General features: G+C 34.9%; 2 protein-coding genes across 2 annotated transcripts; both read right to left on the bottom strand.

Annotated features, from left to right (window-relative positions):
- Positions 1–5,079: 5,079 nt before the first annotated feature.
- LOC113752649 (putative nuclease HARBI1) lies at positions 5,080–6,489 on the bottom strand. The gene is made up of 3 exons (XM_027296740.1): positions 5,950–6,489; positions 5,636–5,864; positions 5,080–5,531 (listed from the first exon to the last, which is right to left on the bottom strand). Exons 1-3 carry the CDS (start codon positions 6,487–6,489, stop codon positions 5,080–5,082), a joined length of 1,221 nt encoding a protein of 406 aa, XP_027152541.1.
- A 3,442-nt stretch (positions 6,490–9,931) lies between these two features.
- LOC113752648 lies at positions 9,932–22,657 on the bottom strand. Its single transcript, XM_027296739.1, has 10 exons — positions 22,489–22,657; positions 21,475–21,672; positions 20,462–20,659; positions 19,405–19,646; positions 18,825–18,892; positions 15,044–15,280; positions 13,488–13,567; positions 13,262–13,404; positions 12,856–13,179; positions 9,932–10,570 (listed from the first exon to the last, which is right to left on the bottom strand). The coding sequence occupies exons 1-10, from the start codon at positions 22,655–22,657 to the stop codon at positions 9,932–9,934; spliced, it is 2,298 nt and encodes a 765-aa protein (XP_027152540.1).
- Positions 22,658–23,733: the final 1,076 nt, after the last annotated feature.

Raw genomic sequence — 23,733 nt, 5'->3', positions numbered from 1 at the left:
AGTTGAGATAGAGACTAGAGTAGATTATCTTCGTAAGCTAAATTTGCAAGTGTGTGAAAAAATATATATATATCTCATCAACTTCTTGTTTCTATTTCTTGACCCATCAATGGCGCAGTCCATGCACTTGAAAATATCATAGCAATGTCTTCCTAGTAAAAGTATAGATATAATAAGCACATCATCAGTGGTTTAATTATCTCTACTTCTTGTAGCACAGGTAGAAGATTTCACTGTTCAAAGCAAAAAACAATTTTCTAAAGTTGATTATGGTAGTATGTATGTATTTCTTTTATTGTCCATTAATCTGAAGAAAAAGGCAATTGAATGACAAAGTTAAAGCCGAAATTTATGCGATATGTAAACTGTGTTTTGTTGCCTTCTTCCAGATTTCATCTGTTTTCAACTTAATAAATCACATATTCACGTTAGCATGCATGTGAGTTAAGTATATAACTTGTAGTATCTGTCTCATTGAATTGAAAAGGCCCTTTTCATCTCACTTTCACTGGTGGACTTGAAAATCTCAAGTCTTTGACAACGAAATTTAACCATTAAAGTCTTTTCTTTTTCTTTTTTTTTTTTTGTTTTTGGTCCAACTTAATAAGAAGTTCAGAGCTAGCAGCATTTAGAAAGGCTAATGATGGATAAAGAGAGGGAAAAAAAAACGAAAATTTGTTTTCTTATACCGGTTGTGTTAAACAAATAAGTACTTTGAAATTTGTATGCATACCTTGAAGCTGATTTTGGAGTTTCAATTGTGATTGAAATGTACACTTATTAATTGGGATTTGGGGCAAATGAGCTAAAAAACACTTACTAATTGGGATTTGATATCTCAATTTGATTTCCTTAAAATAAAAGTTTGTGCTAGCTTCTTTTTTTTTTTTTTTTTTTTTTTGGGGTACTGGTTAACTTTTAGAAACAAATTCGTGCATCGTATTGAGAATTCGCTCGAAGTTTAGTAACAAGAAAAATTCAATTTCCAGTTATCATTAACTCACCCCACCTTTGCCTTTCCACAGTGTACAAGCAAGCCAATACCATTCAGATGTTGTAAATTCTACTGTCGTGTTTCATTTTATTCCTTTTGCAGGTATGACTTTGTTATTATCCATTACTTGGAGAGAAGACGAGAATGAATTTGGAGATACCAAAAACCACTTATTTCTACAAGAAAAGTATGCCTATTTTTTGTTTCCTTTTCTTCTAGTATTAAACAATGTTAAAAACCTCGAGAATTCAAGAACATGACCAAGAAATCTGCCAATTGCATACAAGATTTAGGTTCGAGCATCTCAACAATCACCAATTTCAATTGTTTGGTACACTGTAGATAATAATACAACTAATGTATATTAGGTTTCCACATATCACGATGAAAGATAAAGTTTGAAAATTTTATGAAATGAATAAAAATCTCATAATTTGTCGTTAGCTACAATAGTTGATCTTTTCATGCAACGATTTCTAGAACAACTAAAACACCAAATTCCTTATATATATATATATATATATATATATACAAGGAAAGAACTATAGATCAATCAGCATTTGCTTAATTTTCTGACGTCATGAAATTATGGGCATGGCAGCACAGACCATGATAGTGCCACAAAATGCCCAACAAAACTTTGCAGGACCAGTATAAATGCTGAACTAGAATATAATCTTCTTTTTTTTTTTTCATTTTAGGTCCCTTGTTTTTCCCAATATTTGTTACAGAATGACACGTATTCAAGTTTGCCCTCCAAAATAACCTAGTCTGGTGCCGACTATTCACCATGGAATGACTATTTGAGATGCAGCCAAAAGATGAAGCAGCACCTTATTCCAACGACCCTGTTGCCAGACCAGCAGTCACTGGTATACGTGGCGACCAAATGATAATGACAAGCAAAAGCCAAAGGTCCCAAGATACAGGGCTGAAAAATGGGAGAGTTGCTATAGTAGTCCCTAGATTCCTCAGGATATTTGATTTTACTTTCAACTTTCATATTAAAAGCTTTCATGAAACAAATTTCATAGATTTATCATTTTAGTCCTGCAAATATTGCAGCGACGCTTCGACGCTAAAATCAATAGTGAACTATTCTTATCAGTTGCTTGACAATGAGATGGGCAATATTCGAATACATGTGCATAAATTAGTATTTATGTGAAGTGTAATTACATATTAGCTTATCATGTCGACGAAAACTCATATTATTGTATTTATATGAGTCTTCTAATAATTTAGGGGTTGGGGTTACCTCATTATTAGGTCGTATAGTGAAGGTATGCATATTTTTATAATCAAACCCAACTTTTAAATTTGAAACTAAATTTTTTATGCATTGTCATAGTTTGATGCGAAATACATATGCAAAATTTAGGTTTCAGATTCAAAATCAAATTGATTATCATAGATTTATGATTTTAGTCCTGTAAATATCGCATTGACACATTGCCACTAAATTGCTAAAATCAATAGTGAATTATTCTTATCAATTGCTTGACAATGAGACAGGTAATTTTCGAATATATGTGCATAAATTAGTACACTAAGTCAAATTTTGTGAAAATAAGATTAGTAAAGGTTTCACATGACTTAATTTATGTGAAGTGTGACTGCATATTAGCTCATCATGTCGACAAAAACTCATATTATTATATTTATACGAGTCTTCTAATAATTTAGTGGTTGGGGTTACCTCATTATTAGGTCTTATAGTTAAGTTATGTATATCTTTACAATCAAACCCATCTTTTAAATTTGAAAACACTGTCATATTTAGATGCATAATATATGTGTAAAATTTAGATTTCAGATTCAAAATCAAATTCATTATCATACATCTAATCTTCTTGATAATATATACACCGTTAATGTATAAAAGAAGAATTTGAAATTTGAATGTGGTAAACTTACCATACGTTGATGGATAATTTACTTTATTCTAAAGTTCAAAAACTAACAAAATAAGATTTGCCAGCATTGAAGGACCATTTGAGCAATTTGCCGATTACGTAGCTTAGTAATGATACGTCCAAGCAAGGAGGGTGAGAAACCGCTGGGATCGTGTGGAACGAGATTGGGACTCTCTCCCAGTAAAGTGTCAGGGCCCTAAGTTAGAAATTGGGAGATTGCTGAGACGGATAGAGAGAGGGAAGGGAGAATTGGGAAAAACAGAGTGCGAGGGAGAGGAGAGAGTAGACGTCAACAGGAGAGAGAGAACAAATCTGTTATTTCTTTTCTTAAGCTTGATTCTATTACAAGCTTACTATTTATAACCTGCCTAATCAGTAGAAAATCAATACACGTGAATAACAAAAGGAACTAACCTAACTAACTACCAGCATTAGTTCCACGGCACCGTTTTGGGTCCAATGACTTATTCCTAAAACGCAGACTTCAGTGAATGAAACGGTATAATTCGCCTAGGTCCCTGACAATCCCTTCCTCATAAAGAAAGCTTGTCCTCAAACTTTGAAATCTGGAAACATTTTATCAATGAAGCTCTTATCTTCCAAGGAGGCCTCAGAGTCCGGAAAATGGTTCCATTTGATCAAATATTGTATCACGGGTTGAGATTCCCTCATGGTGACCCTACGCTTCATCACTTGCTCAGGCTGCAGCAAACACTGATCTGTTGCATCAAGCTCGGGCAAGACAGGTACAGCTGTCTGAGTGTCACCAATTTTTCTTTTAAGAAGCGAAACGTGGAATACCAGATGGACTCTAGCTCCGGGTGGTAATTGTAACTTATAAGCTATGGTTCCCACCTTTTCAATGATGTGAAAAGGTCCAAAGTACTTGGCGGACAGCTTAAGGCTCCTCCGCATAGCTATAGTCTTCTGTCTATACGGCTGCAATTTGAGGAAAACCCACTCTCCTACTTGCAAAGTCCTTTCGGAGCGATGTTTGTCCGCATAGTGTTTCATCCGATTCTGCGCTTTGGCCAAATTCTCCTTGATTAGTGACGTGATCTGTAGTCGTTCTTGCACCATGTCTGCCGTAGCTGGAATCACACTGTCGTGGAAAGATCCCAACGGGATGTGAGCTGGTTTGTACCCGTATAGTGCTTCGAAGGGGGAAAGTTGTAAGCTGGTGCGGAAGTTTGTGTTGTACCAGAATTTCGCCGTCGACAGCCAAACACTCCACTGCGTTGGGTGCTCATTACACATACATTTGAGATACGTTTCCAGGCATTGGTTAACTCGCTCACTTTGCCCATCCGTTTGTGGGTGATAGGAGGAACTATAACGAAGTCTGGTCCCCAGTAGCTTGAACAACTCCTGCCAGAACCCACTAAGAAACATTCGGTCTCGATCGGACACGATAACTTCTGGTAAGCCGTGAAGTTTATACACATTATCAAGAAACACCGTGGCCACTTGTTGAGCTGAATAAGGGTGAGAAAGGCGCATAAAATGGCTGAACTTGGTGAAACGATCTACTACCACGAATATCGTGTTAAACCCCTGAGATAAGGGCAACTGTTCGATGAAATCCATAGTTATTTGGGACCACGCATGCTGAGGAACCGGTAGTGGTTGGAGCAAGCCGGGGTAGGGGACGTTTTCGTGCTTACTCCTTTGGCACACGTCACATGATCTCACAAACTGTATTACGTCTTTCTTAATGCCCAGCCAGTAAAACAGAGCTTGCACCCTTTGCAGGCAACCTCTTAGCCGGAGTGTCCCCTAACAGCAGATGCATGCAACGCCTTGATAAGGGGTTTGTTTGGATTGTAAGTTATTTGGGATATTTTTTAGGTTACTTTTTAAGATCGCGTAAATATGAAATAGGCGTTTGGATAGCAAGTAAATCGTGTAAATTAGCGTTTGGACAGGTGCTTATTATTGAATTTAAGCATGTGACTTTGACTTTGACTTTGACTTTGACTTCGAAAATTTTGACTTTGACTTCGAAAATTTTGATTTTATACTACGTTTACGCTAAACCAATTGCATACTTAATACCCAAACGGTACAGATTAATTTAGAAGTTGGAAATCGAGGACATTTTAAGTACATTCTACACATGGGAAAATATATTTTAGGGACAATTACAATCCTACTTAATGCGATGAACACTTAACGGCGGCGTCGCCCTCGTGCTGCATACATTTGAGTCGCTATGTAGTCTCGTTTAGCTTTCCATTCCGCCAGCTCTGCAGGAGACACGTTTAATGCGAACGACTGAGGTACTAGCCCGCCTATTTCTGGCTCTTCATTTAAGTGCACGTCTTGTGATTCAAACCGTTGAAAATGAGCATCTTCTGGTTGGTGCATCCTTAAAAAGTTGTGCAACGCACAACAAGCAATGACTATACTGATTTGAGTGCTCATATAGAAATTATCTACCGGACCCTTTAACCATTTGAATCTTTTCTTAAGCACACCGAATGTGCGCTCAATGACATTGCGAAGTTGCGAATGTCGAGTATTGAACAAGGTCTTTGACGGAGATTCGGACCCCACGTTCTTATACGGGGGCATGAAACCAGGAGCATTCCTGTATGCCGCATCAACTAAGTAGTACTGGCCTATTTGACAAAGTTATTCTAATTAATAAACGCGATAAAAAATAGGAGTTGTGGTAATAAAGCATAGCACATGCTTGACTTGAAATATTGGACCCATCACTTACCAGGTTGCGGCAGTGGAAAATCGGACGGATATGCTAATGCTGACTCCAACACTCGCGCATCGTGTGCACTTCCCTCCCATCCAGCATACACATAGATGAAGCGCATGTCATGGTCACAAACTGCCAGAACATTCTGTGATTGCCACCCGTGCCGATTTGTATATGCCATTTGCTCGCCTGTCGGAGGACAAGCTGAGATGTGGGTGCCATCCATCGCTCCCACGGCATCCTAATATGTGTAAAAAATATATAATCAACTTTATAGAATCATCGTACTACAGAGTCACCAAAAATCAGTATTCTTTCCACATTACCTTGAACCACGGATAAAAATTAGTTGAGTTTGCAATTCGTGGATGAACTGCAGTCTGGTCACCCGGTCGTATTATTTCAGCTGCAAATAGACACAGGCCTCGGAGCACCTTTTTTATATTTCGATTAATCGTCTCGATGGATCGATCAAAAATAGTCCCCAACACACGGTGCGTATGCTTGTGGCTGACCAACATTAAAGTCATAGCAAGCGCCTCCTGTATGGGTACGCGCTGTTGGTAATTGTGTGGAACGTACTGTCTCTCGACAAGGATATTGGACAGTAGCAAGAAATTATCAGTCGTGATACGCATGTTGTCTATTGAGCGTCTATGATGACCGTAGAGTACGCGTTCCACCCACTGCCTATCTGTGAATGAACCATCATGTTGCGGAAGTGGTTGATTATTATCCACGTGTGCAAGTGACGGATGCATTAACATTAACGATGCACTCATAAGAAGTAAGGCCTCATCTTCCTCATCTTGCCTCATGCGGTCCGCATTGCGTCCTCTAGCACCACGGCGGTTGTTCCAGGCCATGATAAGGGATGTATATAGCTGTATATATGTTTATATAAGCATGTTTTGTATGAGTATAACCAATTCCATAAATGTGTTAATACCACTTGCGTATTGGACATAAATTAAATGTCAGGAATCTAGACATGTCCCATTAGACATAAATTAAGTATGTAATTGGTCAGACATGTCCCATTAGAGACTTCATCATTCTCTCAAACCAATTACGTAAAGTAGCTTTATGGAGTATAAATTAGCAATATGACTTTTAAATAGAATACTATGCAATATGACTTTATAGCACGTATTTGGCAATATAACTTTTAATACTAATATATTTATAAATGTATAAATGTATATTATTATAAATACATATAATTATAAATGAATATTATATAAATGTATAAATTAATATATTTGTGATTTATAATTTATATATTTTTATATAAATATACATTATGCATTTATAATACAATTATAAATATTTATGAATAAATATATTTATTTACTTATATAAAACTCTTATAAATATATTATAATTGTATTATATTATCTATTACTATAAATAAATATATAAATTATAAATAAATGTTATTATATGAATGTATTCCTATAAATATCTGTTACTTTTTCAATTCATTCAACTAAAAAGACAAACAATACATTTTGAGTAAATAGATTATTTACACAATTTTATTTACTTATATCATAAATATAAGTTTTAATTATTTTTTATTTCATATACGTCACCTAAAAAAAATGTTATTTATTTATTTATTGTTTTCAAAGACACTCAAGCTAGAACAACACATTACAACCTGTGTATCTGCATGCTTAAAAGTAAAAATTTACTTCCTTTAATAGGCTTTCTGAATCCTATGTCGAGACATATCTATAAATGTAAATCATATGTATAAATGTATAATTAATATTATGTATATTAATATAAATGTATAAATGCATTACGTGAGAGGTTATAAAACAACAATCCAAGCCTAACGAAGTCCAGTCCGTACTATATCAAAAAACCCATCCGACCAGGTTACTCAATTCGTAACACCTCAAAATATTTATTATCACTTTGAAGCGGTAAAATATGAACGATTAGTCACCAATAACTCGTACAATGCATTAAGTGAGAGTATATAAACGGCTACCATACAAAAGATCTAAATAATGGCAAGATATTGAATTTAGATTGCAATTTTATAACTGAAAACATTCGTCTACAATTTACCTCGCTTCCAGTGGCACGCACGTAGTTTCCGGTTGCCACACGGCGAGGTGCACACAGCTACCACGTTAATTAAGAAAAGGCCGCCACTTCGTCTTGACGTTCTGTCTTCTATCCTCTTCGTTCGTTTTTCAAAAGAGAATTGCAGAGGCCAGTTCTTTTTATAGAGAATTGCACTGCTTAAATGTGAAGAAACAGTGGGAAATGCGCTGATCTACATTGGAGTTTTTAGAGAACTTCCACCACAATTTTCACTTTGTCGTTTCATGAGATATATTTGACATGCAATTGGAATGCTTTATAGCACATGTATTTCCGCAATTTATGGCCCTCGTCAGAGGACACGACACAGAACAAAAAATGCAAATAGTGGAAACATACGGAGAAGTTAACTTTACAGAGACTTTTTTATTGGCCATCTAAAAGAACTAGGGATAATTTCAGAAACCTCCCTTGAGGTTTTTTAGAAACAATTTCATTTAGCTCCCTCGAGCTTTTAAAAATTACACATACCTCCCTTATCATTTAATACTACCCTTAAATATTTTTATGAAATTTCCTTGTTATATTTAGAATGCCATTTAAAATTATTTTTTTCTTTTTATTCCTTTTCTTAATTTTTTACCAATAAAACTGTACAATCACCACTATTACCTCTATTTTTTAATGTAACCAAATGTCATATCTAGTAATCCAATGTTTTTGTTGATCTTTATTTTTTGTCTCAAAATTAACAATAAATAAAAAATAAATGGTCCAAAATCACATCTAAAATTTTCAAAATCCCACTACTCAAAAAATTCATAAACTTTAAATGAATTATTTGAACATCTTCTTTTCTATCTTATAAATTTAATCTATAATAAATACCATCAAAAGTATCCTATCATAATGATAAATTATTATTAATATTATTGTTGTTTATCAAATACTTACTACTACTACTAGTAGGTATAGACATAAAATTAAAACTCATTACTGCAGGTCATTTTAGGGTATTCATTTAAAAATTTGACCGAATCAATTTATTTTAAGATTTTGTTACTAAAACTATCAAATCAAGGGAGGTAAGTGTAATTTTTCAAACCTTAGGGGAGCTAAGTAAAAAAATAAATAAAACGTTAGGGGAGCTCTCTGAAATTATCTCAAAGAACTAGTCACAAATGCTATAGAACCCATGTGCTTGTCAGCAATTGCAGTACTAGGGCGTGTCAGCTATTTGTTCTTCAGGATTGGTGTTACAGTAGTTTGCGTTAATGGACAAAAAAGGTGCATGCTCTTTTTTGTGTCCTCTGTCTTCATTGTGAGGACCATATGCCAGTCCAAGAACGCATGTAAATATCTCCATTCCATAGCTCACAGTTCCATCTCCAATACCTTTTTCTCCACGTTCAAGTTCCTATAGCAATCTAAAAATTTCGAGGGACTGCAAGGAGATTTGAAGGTGTGAGAAGCTAAAATTCTCCAGAATGCAGCATCCTGCTTTCCAATGCTTGTGTGAATGGATGTTCAGAAAAGAAAAGAAAAGAAAAGAAAAGAAGTACCACAACCCTGAGATTGCAACGTATTCCCTCCTGGGCTCATTAAAAATTTCCTTGGCAACTTTTGAAACTAGACCGACATACCAACAAAGGGCTGATGATACCAGATAATATAATAACCAATTGTCAGACTCAAAATCATCAAGATAAGGCAATAGTAGTAATACTTTTACTTGACTCCCTGCTTCCCTGCTGTGTGGAAGACCATAAGTGAAAGAAATAGCTACAGAGCACCAAAACAGTAACAATATCCATGCATCTCCAAACAATAATAATGAATTGCACACCAACAAAATGAAAAACTTGGGAAAATTGAAACCACCGGAAGCAAAGAAACACATCTCTGCAGGTCCTCTATTTCTGCAGCTTCATTCAGAATTTTTCATGAAATGTACCATGCAGCATTTAGAATTGACAATGACAGCAAATTTACTGAACTAGTAAGAATAGCATTCAGAAATCTCAATAAGAGTGTGAACTCAACCAGGAAAATTCCAGAAAAGAAAAGGCAAACGGTATTTTCCCTGCAACATAATCCTCTGGCATGAATAAACATTTTTTCTTCACAAGAAGTTAATAAATATCTCTAATATTATATGGACAAGTAATCCACAAACAACCACGTTATACAAGTACAATCATCCACAATGTACTTTAATAGTACAAACATTTCACATAATTGGCATGCCTAGGCCAAGCCTTTTAGCTTCATCAACTTGAGGATGTAGCCGTAGCGATCGGCTGCAGAAGCTCTAAGAAAAATAATCCTTGCACCCTCGTTCTCATATTTGGCATAGTGATCACATGCTTCAAGTCTCCACTCGTCCGGAATATCCATTGAGGTGATCACATCCTGGCACTGCATTATGCCGTAGAGGGAGTCGAACTCCGACCTACTCCGTCTGTCCTCAAGAACGAAGTCGGTGTAATTCCCGATCTTGCTTATAGCATCCTCAAGACCAGTAGATGACCGTGTCGATTTTGAACCTCTACTCCCTTCAGGTTCACCACTGGTTCCTAAGCTTGAGGCTGACCGTTTTCCTCCAACTGCACCAGGAACTGGGGGAACATAGTAGACGTCGTCGTCATCCTCAACTGCTGGTACGTTCACCGGAGTAGGCACCCTCGAACTAGAGGCTTGACCTTTTCCCTTCCGATTTTTAGCAGCAGTGTTGGACCGTTCTCGGCGAGGCGGTTCCGATGGAACTACCTCGCTTGCAGACTGGGCACGGCTGCCTGTGGCATGTCTTCCAAGCAGTAGCGGTGTCAACCGATCGTACCAGTAGCATGAATTCTCTTTTTTGAAGTCAACGTACGAGGCATTGGTCTGGTGAAATGCAAATATGAAGTGAGCACACAGGAATTGATAGTGTACAAGGAAAATATTATTATAAGATTCGAGTTATTTTAACAAGGAAAATGCTAATTCAATTAACTATGTCGATAGCTAAATCCAGGATCCAAAACTTTGTCGATAGCTAATATTTCTGTATATTAAAGAAAGAGTTGTGAATGACAAATCACCAGCAGCTAAGCCGAGCAATTTTCACATTTTGCAGTCAAATAATCCAATCAAAGCTAATCCAGTTAATCCGTCTGCCCAGAAAAGAATGGTCAACTAAGCGAAGGATAATCCAACTTCAAGTAAATCATATCATGGAAACAAGAACCCAGATTTATAAATTTACTCACTAATGCTGCCTTGATTTGCTACTATTACATCTTACTTCCAATATAACCCATACAGAGAGGATAAAAGAATCCAAAGCCACAGCTGATTACTTTGTGAAGAAACAGAAAACACAACCAAGCCTCCAAAACACACTCGAAAAAAAGCAGATTCAACAAGAAAGACTTAAAATGAGGATGAATAAAAAAAAGAAACAACTTTTTTCGTCGACAATGATCAGAATTTCAATAAGTGGAGCCATAAAAACCAAAATCAACCAAATAATCAGCATCCCATTTCACGAATTGAAGGAAATGCACTAATCGACAAGTCAAATTCATCGAAAAAAGCACATCAAGAAAGAAGAAAAGAAAGAACATGAAAGATTAGATAAAAAAAGGTTGGCACTGCAGCTGTCTATGCAAAAAAAAAAAAACAATTTAAACGAGAGTAAAATAGCAAAGATGTTTGGATATCAATTTGGGATGTGCAGATAGAGGCTTGACACTAACTCATCACTTTATGAGAAGGCCATTCATTAGTATCATTATAATTGACATCAGCAGTGCAGGCACTAAATAGAATACAATTGGTCATTTTCAAGTTTCGAATGGCTCAGAAATTTCTTCATATTGCTCTCTAAAGTTCATAGAAGTGCTGCTGCTTCTGGTGTGACTTTGGCGAGAAGCTTTGATAAGCTCATAATGAAATATTCCATGCATCTCTGAAATTTGCTTTCTTGTTTTCTTTGTTTTTTCAAACGTGTCTTTGTATAAGATTTTTAATTCTTGAAATTATTTTACACTTTTTATGTCCAAACAATTATGTGAGTTGTCAAATCAACAAAAGTACAAATGCCATGCCCGAATGCTGGAACTTGGAAGGATTGAGGAAGATCATAGCTGAGGTGAGATATTAAAATTATCTACTCTGCCAATAAATAAACCAGGACAATCCTGATCAAGATTCAACATTCAAAATTCAAAGTTACAGTTGGTAATGGTCCCAACAAGTAACAACCTTTGCAGGAAAAGATCTGCACGGACCATATTAATTGAACAGGGACTTTGATTTCAGAAAAGGTTATCCAGAATTGGATATATATATATATATATATATAACAGTTACAAATTTGACTAAAAATGTTTAGCAAAATATTAAAGTACTAAATTTTCTCCTATAAACAACTCTTTTTTTTTTCCTCCTTTGTACTTTACAACAAATAGAAGACACCAAATTTAGTCTCAACTAAAAGGCATCAAAGCAACTAAAAGGCACCAAATTTTAATTAAAGCAGGCCTGTTAAATTATTGAGACTAAGGATAAATAAATTCTTGCGAGGATAGGCCCATGCAGTTATGAAAAGGGATGTTATAGATGGAACAAATGAATTGTTTAACTTTTGAGTTTCATGAAAAGGGATGTAACCCGAGTTGTCATCCGAATTCATTGAAGCTGTAATTTTTTTTATTATGTAAAATTTCATGCGCTTACTGAAAACTCTAAATATTCAAGTTATTTTAACAAGGAAAATACTTATATTATTCAGGAACCTCCCCTTATAACCCTTTATAACCCAAATCTAGTTCTATTCAGAATTGAATATGTAGTTGTGCACCAAATTACAGGTTCTTTTCATCATTCAATCTAATAAGGTAATTGTAATGACTGAGCTACAAGATTAACTCATCAAAAGACTTCGAGGATTGAAAATAAGACGGAATAACAAGTGGAGTCAGCATATAAAAATTGATTAAGTCACCGGAAAATCAAGGATGAAAAGGCATCAAGGATTAGACACAAGTGAGAATTAAATAACAAGTGCAGTTTAAACAAGATTGAGTGCTCAGATTTTAGTTCAATAGGGAATCTGAAGTCACCTTTCAAATCTGAAGTACAGAGAAATTCAATTAACAGAAGTCAGGGAAGCGACAAGTCCATACCTGCTCCAAGTTGGCCCAATGTTCATCATCAGCAGTGAAACAGTAGCTGTCCTCACTCCACCCAACCCCGGTCTCTGTCTTTGATGAAATCCCACGCAGATTGCAGAACAGGTCCCATTTCTTCTTGATGTAATAGAATCTGGTCTGCAATTGCTGGCCAGTCACAGTCAGTATGTGATTGCTCGCCAAATGGGCTGCCAACATGTCGTAGTTGGTCTCTAGCGACTTCCTGTTGTCCCAAATGTTATTTTCCCGAAAACTGACGTAGGCTGTGAGGAAAGCTTCATCCATTGCATCAGTCCAGTGAATCCTAGAAGCCATTTGCTAAGTTTGATGGGGAAAAAGAGTTAGCAGTGGACTGAGATAACAGAAATTGAATTAAAGTGGTTTGGAAACAGATCTGGACAATCAATAGTGAAAGCAAAAACAGGTGCAGAAGGAACTCAACGAAGGCACTTGCCTCAAAATAGACCTCAAGGCACTTGATGTAGTTGTTGGATGCAGTTGACGAACGGGTAGAGCAATCGGACGTACAGCTAACAGGTGAGGCTTCAAAATTCGAACAAAAAGTATTATTAACCAATGAATATGCTGCGAAAATTACTTTCTAATACAGCGTAGAAAGAACATACAATCACAAGAAGGCTTCTTCCTCTTCTCAGCGGTCATAACCGAAGAGAGAACTGCCTCACAACAACCGTAATGGCAGCAGCTGGACAGTAAAATTATTAACTCATTGCAAAAAATATGCATCCAAACAGCAAATGGGAGTTTGCATCCAAACAAATTCCCAGCATGTTAGCTTTCAAATTCCAGTGTGAAACAAAAAATCCCATGCGTCTGTTAATTCTGGAAATTAGCAGTCCACTATAATACATGTTTTTAACTCCTAACAATAAGATTATGACCTAATTGACATGTATCTAACCTCATCAAATGAGACTTACAACAGAACCAAAAGTTATGAATTCAAGCATCTATAACTGTGCAGGCTGTGGTAAGCACCGTATACGATTTCTTGGTTGAAAAGGTGCAAATCATCTGCTTTTTTTCTTTTTTCTTTTGTTCTGGGTCAGACTCAAAATGTAAAGAATCTTTTCTCTGGGCCACTCATGTAAACTTTTGTTGTCAAGTATATGTCCCATCTCAGTATTCTTCAAAACCATTTTTTCTATTCCTTCATAAAGTGTCTGAGTTATGACTTATCAAGTAGCATCCCATTAAACAACTTATACTACAATAATCCAGGGACAAGTAATAATAATCAACTTATGAGTTTATTATTCAATAATAATCAACATGATCAATGCCAAGGACAAGTAACTTGCTGCTAACTTCAAAGTATTAATCCAGGGACTCGTTGGCTCATTATCAGTAATATTTTGCATATTACTGCCTTGGGCATCCAGACGCTTAAACATTTAACTTTAAATACTTTAAAAATTTTGCAGCAAACCAGTATATTTTGATTTTATGTTTCCTATCACATCCAATCCTTGTGCGTTATGAGGCAAACCTTTTTAATTGGAAAGAAAGCAAAAGAAACCATGGAAAAAAAGAAAACTGATTGCCAAAGGCCAATGCAACTAAGCAGTGAAAATCCCTTGTATTTTTTCGGCAAAACTTTTATTAAACAACTTCTATCCATCTTTAATTTACGTCATAGAATATATTTTACTTCAATTATTTTTTTTAAGGGTGATGAATTTATTTTTTTAAGGGTCATAATATATATTTTACTTCTGTCCACCTTCAATTATTTTACTTCTTAAATTGACATATTCCAAAGCAAAATTAACTTCTAACATTGACTTATCCTCCTAATAAATTCAGGACAGATTTTATTTTCCCCATTAAATATTTTGTTTCCATGATAAGAAAAAAGCCCAAAGACGATAAATCTCCCTGCTTGCAATTTATCCAGTTAATCCAGTTTTAATGCTCATAACCTCCCAATTTGGAAGGCCAGAGCAGCTTTATTCCACCATTCATTCAGATTCGGGTTCAATTAATCCTAAGTAGATTTTAATCTAGCATAAACAAAATCTACTCTTCGCACACACCCAACACAAAATCAGGTGTCCAAGGGAGATAATCAGCTGATGAAGCCGTGGACAACTAGAAAGAGAGATCAACGCAGGTTTATGGAATGTAAATTGCAGCTAATGGTAAATCGAGGGAATTGTACCTGCCGCTGTAGATAGGGAGAAAGTGGAATGGCCTCGGAGCACCCAATTCCGCTTGGGTGTTGGAAGTGTCGACCGCGGCAGGGTGAAATGCGTCCGATAGATTCAAAACGCAGTCAATCTGGTTGTTTGCCGGACGTCGCCGCAGGCTTCGCTTGATTGCTGCTGTCTTTCCCGTCTGTTGGTAGATGAAAATGGTGAAGAGAGGCCCGAACAGAGGAGCTCGTGAAGCCTTTGTGCTGTGTTCAGGAGTAAATGCCTTTTACTGTGGCTTTACTCCTCAACCAACGGTTATTTTTATTAAAGCCCTTTGAAAAATTCAGACTCCACGTGAGCGAATGAATTGTTTGCATGACTTTAGTGCAAAAGGCTGCACCTAAGGAATCCAATGTCGGAACTCTACGCAGTAAAAAACCCCACTTTTTATTTTACACAGTACAAACGCCAATTTAAAAAAATTTCAAATAACCTCCCAATTATGCTTTCCAAACAAACCCAATATATTTGTAGTACACCGTAAAAAGGGAAAAACAGAGAAAATACTATTCAGAACAAAAAGAAATGAGAAAGAAAAGGAAAAAAGAAGTCCTGGTTACCGTTTTAAGCAGAAAGGAAGATACAAAGGGAAAGTAGCATCCATTTAGTATATAAAGAATCGTTTTAAGCAACTTTAGCGATTAGACTTCTTGGAACGGATCATCCTCGAATTAAAGAAATCGTGTTTGTATTGATGAGAAATTAAACACTAAAAGCAATTAGACTTCTTGGAACGGATCATCCTCGAATTGCATGTTGTGGACAGGTGAAATGACACGTGTTTCTAAAGGAGATTTTGAAAATTTTTAAATGTTTAAACTGAAAAACATGAATTTCTAAGACTTGGATGTAGTATCCTCCTCAACTCTTGATTGGAGGTGTTAATCACAATTCAATCATGTTGACCTGTCCAAACTAGCTTACCAATCAAATAACAGTAAAATATCGTCATTCCTTGTCAAACAGCATGCAAAAAAATAAAAATAATAAATAGAATTTTAAATGACTCATAAATAGGTATGAGTATAAATGGGTAATTGGATATATACCCATACCCATTTATTAAATGGGTATAAATGGATATATATCTATTTATTTATATGAGTATAAATAAATTGACTCGATTATATTCATTGTCCAATTATGACCTTGCTCAAATCCGCTCGAATCACCCATTTTGAGACATGTACTTCTGATTTCATCCTTGGGGCAGTGAGGCGTGAACATTTCTAAGCAAATCCAGTGCCGCATGACTCCATTTTCTAAAGTATACATAGGACAGTGAATTCATGTATGAACCTAACACATTTGTTGTGGGCTTGAGTGTTCGACCTAAAATCACGTTTAAATAGTTTGAAAAACAAACCGGTCAACTTGGGGTCAATTTGGAAAACCTCAAATCGACCGACTAACCTATTTAACTTATTTATTATGACATCCATTAATAAGAGGCACAAAAAGAAAAAAAAGAAGACAGAATAAAAAATTCCTGCTTAAGTCCCGACGTTTTTTGGTCTTTGTTCTTCGAAGAAAAAGGTCCTAAAAACATGTCCCTTCCCAAATTAATATATTCGTGCATGATGAGCAAAAAAAGAAATCACTTTAGGGCAAAAGAGGGGCATTCACTAAGTCGACTCTAATCAAACTTAATCAGTCGCCTAGGTGCTACTTACAAAAGGGGGGTAGAAATATAAGATCTGAAACTTATTTCCTATTCGAACTCCATTATGATTTTAGGATTGCTTGCAGAAACACACCAAAAAAAAAGAAGAAAAAGGAAAGTTCATGTACTTTTTTTTCATAGCGTTCAGAGTAAACAAATTATGAATTGAATCTTACCTTTAAAATCTGATAATAAGTATTCTCCAAATACTTATATGAATTATTATCAACGTTCAAATTGCAGATTGTTTATTTCTGTAGCAAGACACGAATCCAACAATCCTACTTCGTGAAACATTTACGAATCTTATTACTATTAGTAAATACTACATTAATCTACTAATTTTCTTAATTTCCTTTGTTTTAGTACAGAGATACACAAAACAGAAGAATTAAGCAGTTATTTCAGAATCCCAACTTAATTGGATCAATCAGGAGCAATCTGAATTGTCATTTTATCTTTAGGTTCTCCAAGACTTTAGACTTTTTGACTTTACCCCATGCACTACTTGACCTCTTTATTTATTTACTCTGTAGATAAATACATGTTGAACAAAAATTGCAGCAATTGTCCTGTTTGATGATCTAAATACTCTTGCGGTTGCTCTTATGGTGATTACTCTTTTTCGCAATATCCATGACTAGAATCTAATGCCAGTGATGGTCCAATTTCTATAAAATCCAGTCTCTTCCAGAAGTTGCACCTATTTTTGTGTACTGTACAAATATGTAGTGCTAATAATGAAAGAGTATCATTTTTTACGAGTAAAGTTGTTTGTACTCTGTAATGTTTAATGTTTCATAATGCACCGCTAAATTACTATGATGCTCAATTTTGGATTACTTTTAACGCAAAGATGACCGATATAAGTGTGAATACAAAATTCTTTTGCCGTTTGTGCACTATTTGTTTCTGAATATTAAGATGCACAATAGTTGTTTGCAAAAAAATTTCACCATTGCAGTCATTGTGGGGAGGAGAATTAGGAATTAAGCTTATTTATACAGGATGGATTATTAATGTCATTTCAACTAAAGTAAAAATTAAAAAATTGACACGTAGGGGTGAGATTCGATTGATAATTTGGGATAGGTCATATTGGATCATTGGATCATCTCAAACCCCTAACCCAAATATGACCCAACATATTAATTAATATATTGTGATACATAAACTCTCTCTTATACATTTACACATACAAAAAGATTTTTTTTTAAAAACATAAACGCATTTGCACATATATAAATATATTTTCATATACACAACCACACATTCACTTCTTAAATTTCTTGGAAACACATCATAAATAGAATAATATTTTATATTGCTTGTATTGCAAATTTTAGATAATAAATTATACATTTAAATAGATTAGCTAAAAAAAATATTTACTTTATTCTTTTTAATACTACTAATTGATTGAAACTTATTTAACACTTTGACTATTCATATCTGCTTTATTGTAAGTTGTAATATCCTACGTATTTAAATTATTGAATGCTAGATTATATTATGCTTGAAAATGTAATTAAGAGACATATAATTTGTTGTATTACATCATGTGTCGTCTCATGTTTGGTTGCATTTTACACATCGAATGATACATTCCAACTAACCGAATTAATCCCCTATTTATGGAATAAAATAATCCCATGAGGAGGTGGTATTAGTCATCCTAGGATGACTAAGACCCTGTTTAATAACTCAATTCAGCACTTCAATGTAATAGATTTAAATCTTAATATGTTGAAAAGAATTACAAGTATTATTAAATTAGATACCCCAACCCCGAAAAAAAGAAAAGGATTTCGGTTTTCACTGGATTCCAGCTGGCCCTAGAAAAGAATTACAAGTATTATTAAATTAGATACTAGGGATCCTAAGGTTTCTGACTGGCAGTTACCATTCATGTCGTTTTTAAAATAATTAATGACCTCCCTTGGAGGTAATTGGACTTATTTCTAACATTAAATTGTATAAATTTATTTTTATATCCTAACCAGTTGCAGAAATTTAATGAACGAATTTTAGAAAGGAAAAATATTTTTTGACAACAAATTGAGTAATTAATTAAACTAGATTACCTGTGAATTTTAACATCATTAGCTACTGTAAGCAAAGCTAATAAATGTCGCCAATTTCTGGTTGACACCTGTTAAGATGACAGGGGTTGTATTATGCCATCTCTATAGGTGGAATTGGAGGAAAAAAATACAAGAGAGGCAAGATTGTATGAGGCTCTAAGTTTCGTTGACTTGTGCTCAACTTTTGAAATGACAGCATACATGTTTTAATATTATATTTCTAAAATCAGTCAATCTACGTGTAATATTGTACAACTATAGAGAGAAAGGCCAGCAAAAATTTTGTATTTTCACAAATAAACTTTTTAAATTATAAGTTGAAACAAATAAATTTTATCTCAATCGCAATTGTATCCACCAACAAAGTAATTTTAAATCCAATCAAAAAATATCACAACATTCAAAAATTATAAAAAAATCCACGCCTATGGAAATTAGACATTATGAGTTCAAATTTTCATTCATACTTTTTGGGATTTAGAAATTGAAACATAAAAAAAAGTTTAAGATTTGGAGGAAATTATGAAAATAATAAATAGAGATGTAAACTTGATAAGAGGTAAAAAATAAGAAGATGTACATCGGTAACCAGGATTTTTGTTGCTTCCCCCCACACCCCTCCACCTCCTTCTCTTTCTTCTTCAGGGCGTACTTCAATTATGCCCTTTTTGGTCGTTTCATTTTCTTTCAATTGCTTCATCTCCTTGTCCTTCTCTCTGGAAATATGATCAAGACACCCTTCAAGACTGTTAAAACTTTTGCCAGCATCATCTTCTATATCACATGCAGCCATTTTCGTCGTTTCTTTCACTTGACTCTTATCTGGACCAACAGAATATGAAACAAACGAAACTGTCAGAGCAAAAACACCTCCACCAAATACATATTTTGACGGGTCCGAAACAAAATTAGAAGAGTTAAGAGGGGGAAGCGGGGCTGTTGTGTGGAAATGGTGATTGAGCGACAAAATTTTTCTAAATGACATTGCAGAAAAAGATGAATAGTAACACCGTCAGTAATAATAGAAGAAGCAGGGTGATGTTTGGGAATTAGGGCCAAGAATAATCAAAGGAAGGAAGAAAGATTCATGATGGCCGTTCGGTTGGATGGGCAAGAATCGGTGGGAATTGGAGGAAAAAAATACAAGAGAGGCAAGATTGTATGAGGCTCTAAGTTTCGTTGACTTGTGCTCAACTTTTGAAATGACAGCATACATGTTTTAATATTATATTTCTAAAATCAGTCAATCTACGTCTAATATTGTACAACTATAGAGAGAAAGGCCAGCAAAAATTTTGTATTTTCACAAATAAACTTTTTAAATTATAAGTTGAAACAAATAAATTTTATCTCAATCGCAATTGTATCCACCAACAAAGTAATTTTAAATCCAATCAAAAAATATCACAACATTCAAAAATTATAAAAAAATCCACGCCTATGGAAATTAGACATTATGAGTTCAAATTTTCATTCATACTTTTTGGGATTTAGAAATTGAAACATAAAAAAAAGTTTAAGATTTGGAGGAAATTATGAAAATAATAAATAGAGATGTAAACTTGATAAGAGGTAAAAAATAAGAAGATGTACATCGGTAACCAGGATTTTTGTTGCTTCCCCCCACACCCCTCCACCTCCTTCTCTTTCTTCTTCAGGGCGTACTTCAATTATGCCCTTTTTGGTTGTTTCATTTTCTTTCAATTGCTTCATCTCCTTGTCCTTCTCTCTGGAAATATGATCAAGACACCCTTCAAGACTGTTAAAACTTTTGCCAGCATCATCTTCTATATCACATGCAGCCATTTTCGTCGTTTCTTTCACTTGACTCTTATCTGGACCAACAGAATATGAAACAAACGAAACTGCCAGAGCAAAAACACCTCCACCAAATGCATATTTTGACGGGTCCGAAACAAAATTAGAAGAGTTAAGAGGGGGAAGCGGGGCTGTTGTGTGGAAATGGTGATTGAGCGACAAAATTTTTCTAAATGACATTGCAGAAAAAGATGAATAGTAACACCGTCAGTAATAATAGAAGAAGCAGGGTGATGTTTGGGAATTAGGGCCAAGAATAATCAAAGGAAGGAAGAAAGATTCATGATGGCCGTTCGGTTGGATGGGCAAGAATCGGTGGGAATTGGAGGAAAAAAATACAAGAGAGGCAAGATTGTATGAGGCTCTAAGTTTCGTTGACTTGTGCTCAACTTTTGAAATGACAGCATACATGTTTTAATATTATATTTCTAAAATCAGTCAATCTACGTCTAATATTGTACAACTATAGAGAGAAAGGCCAGCAAAAATTTTGTATTTTCACAAATAAACTTTTTAAATTATAAGTTGAAACAAATAAATTTTATCTCAATCGCAATTGTATCCACCAACAAAGTAATTTTAAATCCAATCAAAAAATATCACAACATTCAAAAATTATAAAAAAATCCACGCCTATGGAAATTAGACATTATGAGTTCAAATTTTCATTCATACTTTTTGGGATTTAGAAATTGAAACATAAAAAAAAGTTTAAGATTTGGAGGAAATTATGAAAATAATAAATAGAGATGTAAACTTGATAAGAGGTAAAAAATAAGAAGATGTACATCGGTAACCAGGATTTTTGTTGCTTCCCCCCACGCCCCTCCACCTCCTTCTCTTTCTTCTTCAGGGCGTACTTCAATTATGCCCTTTTTGGTTGTTTCATTTTCTTTCAATTGCTTCATCTCCTTGTCCTTCTCTCTGGAAATATGATCAAGACACCCTTCAAGACTGTTAAAACTTTTGCCAGCATCATCTTCTATATCACATGCAGCCATTTTCGTCGTTTCTTTCACTTGACTCTTATCTGGACCAACAGAATATGAAACAAACGAAACTGCCAGAGCAAAAACACCTCCACCAAATGCATATTTTGGCGGGTCCGAAACAAAATTAGAAGAGTTAAGAGGGGGAAGCGGGGCTGTTGTGTGGAAATGGTGATTGAGCGACAAAATTTTTCTAAATGACATTGCAGAAAAAGATGAATAGTAACACCGTCAGTAATAATAGAAGAAGCAGGGTGATGTTTGGGAATTAGGGCCAAGAATAATCAAAGGAAGGAAGAAAGATTCATGATGGCCGTTCGGTTGGATGGGCAAGAATCGGTGGGAATTGGAGGAAAAAAATACAAGAGAGGCAAGATTGTATGAGGCTCTAAGTTTCGTTGACTTGTGCTCAACTTTTGAAATGACAGCATACATGTTTTAATATTATATTTCTAAAATCAGTCAATCTACGTCTAATATTGTACAACTATAGAGAGAAAGGCCAGCAAAAATTTTGTATTTTCACAAATAAACTTTTTAAATTATAAGTTGAAACAAATAAATTTTATCTCAATCGCAATTGTATCCACCAACAAAGTTAATTTTAAATCCAATCAAAAAATATCACAACATTCAAAAATTATAAAAAAATCCACGCCTATGGAAATTAGACATTATGAGTTCAAATTTTCATTCATACTTTTTGGGATTTAGAAATTGAAACATAAAAAAAAGGTTAAGATTTGGAGGAAATTATGAAAATAATAAATAGAGATGTAAACTTGATAAGAGGTAAAAAATAAGAAGATGTACATCGGTAACCAGGATTTTTGTTGCTTCCCCCCACACCCCTCCACCTCCTTCTCTTTCTTCTTCAGGGCTTACTTCAATTATGCCCTTTTTGGTTGTTTCATTTTCTTTCAATTGCTTCATCTCCTTGTCCTTCTCTCTGGAAATATGATCAAGACACCCTTCAAGACTATTAAAACTTTTGCCAGCATCATCTTCTATATCACATGCAGCCATTTTCGTTTCGTCGTTTCTTTCACTTGACTCTTATCTGGACCAACAGAATATGAAACAAACGAAACTGCCAGAGCAAAAACACCTCCACCAAATGCATATTTTGACAGGTCCGAAACAAAATTAGAAGAGTTAAGAGGGGGAAGCGGGGCTGTTGTGTGGAAATGGTGATTGAGCGACAAAATTTTTCTAAATGACATTGCAGAAAAAGATGAATAGTGACACCGTCAGTAATAATAGAAGAAGCAGGGTGATGTTTGGGAATTAGGGCCAAGAATAATCAAAGGAAGGAAGAAAGATTCATGATGGCCGTTCGGTTGGATGGGCAAGAATCGGTGGGAATTGGAGGAAAAAAATACAAGAGAGGCAAGATTGTATGAGGCTCTAAGTTTCGTTGACTTGTGCTCAACTTTTGAAATGACAGCATACATGTTTTAATATTATATTTCTAAAATCAGTCAATCTACATCTAATATTGTACAACTATAGAGAGAAAGGACAGCAAAAATTTTGTATTTTCACAAATAAACTTTTTAAATTATAAGTTGAAACAAATAAATTTTATCTCAATGGCAATTGTATCCACCAACAAAGTAATTTTAAATCCAATCAAAAAATATCACAAAATTCAAAAATTATAAAAAAATCCACGCCTATGGAAATTAGACATTATGAGTTCAAATTTTCATTCATACTTTTTGGGATTTAGAAATTGAAACATAAAAAAAAGGTTAAGATTTGGAGGAAATTATGAAAATAATAAATAGAGATGTAAACTTGATAAGAGGTAAAAAATAAGAAGATGTACATCGGTAACCAGGATTTTTGTTGCTTCCCCCCACACCCCTCCACCTCCTTCTCTTTCTTCTTCAGGGCGTACTTCAATTATGCCCTTTTTGGTTTTTTCATTTTCTTTCAATTGCTTCATCTCCTTGTCCTTCTCTCTGGAAATATGATCAAGACACCCTTCAAGACTGTTAAAACTTTTGCCAGCATCATCTTCTATATCACATGCAGCCATTTTCGTCGTTTCTTTCACTTGACTCTTATCTGGACCAACAGAATATGAAACAAACGAA

Source organism: Coffea eugenioides, chromosome 11 (genome assembly GCF_003713205.1).
Source record: "Coffea eugenioides isolate CCC68of chromosome 11, Ceug_1.0, whole genome shotgun sequence".
Lineage (NCBI taxonomy): Eukaryota > Viridiplantae > Streptophyta > Magnoliopsida > Gentianales > Rubiaceae > Coffea > Coffea eugenioides.
Note: the sequence above shows the minus strand (reverse complement) of the source record. Positions and strands in the feature narration are given on the sequence as shown.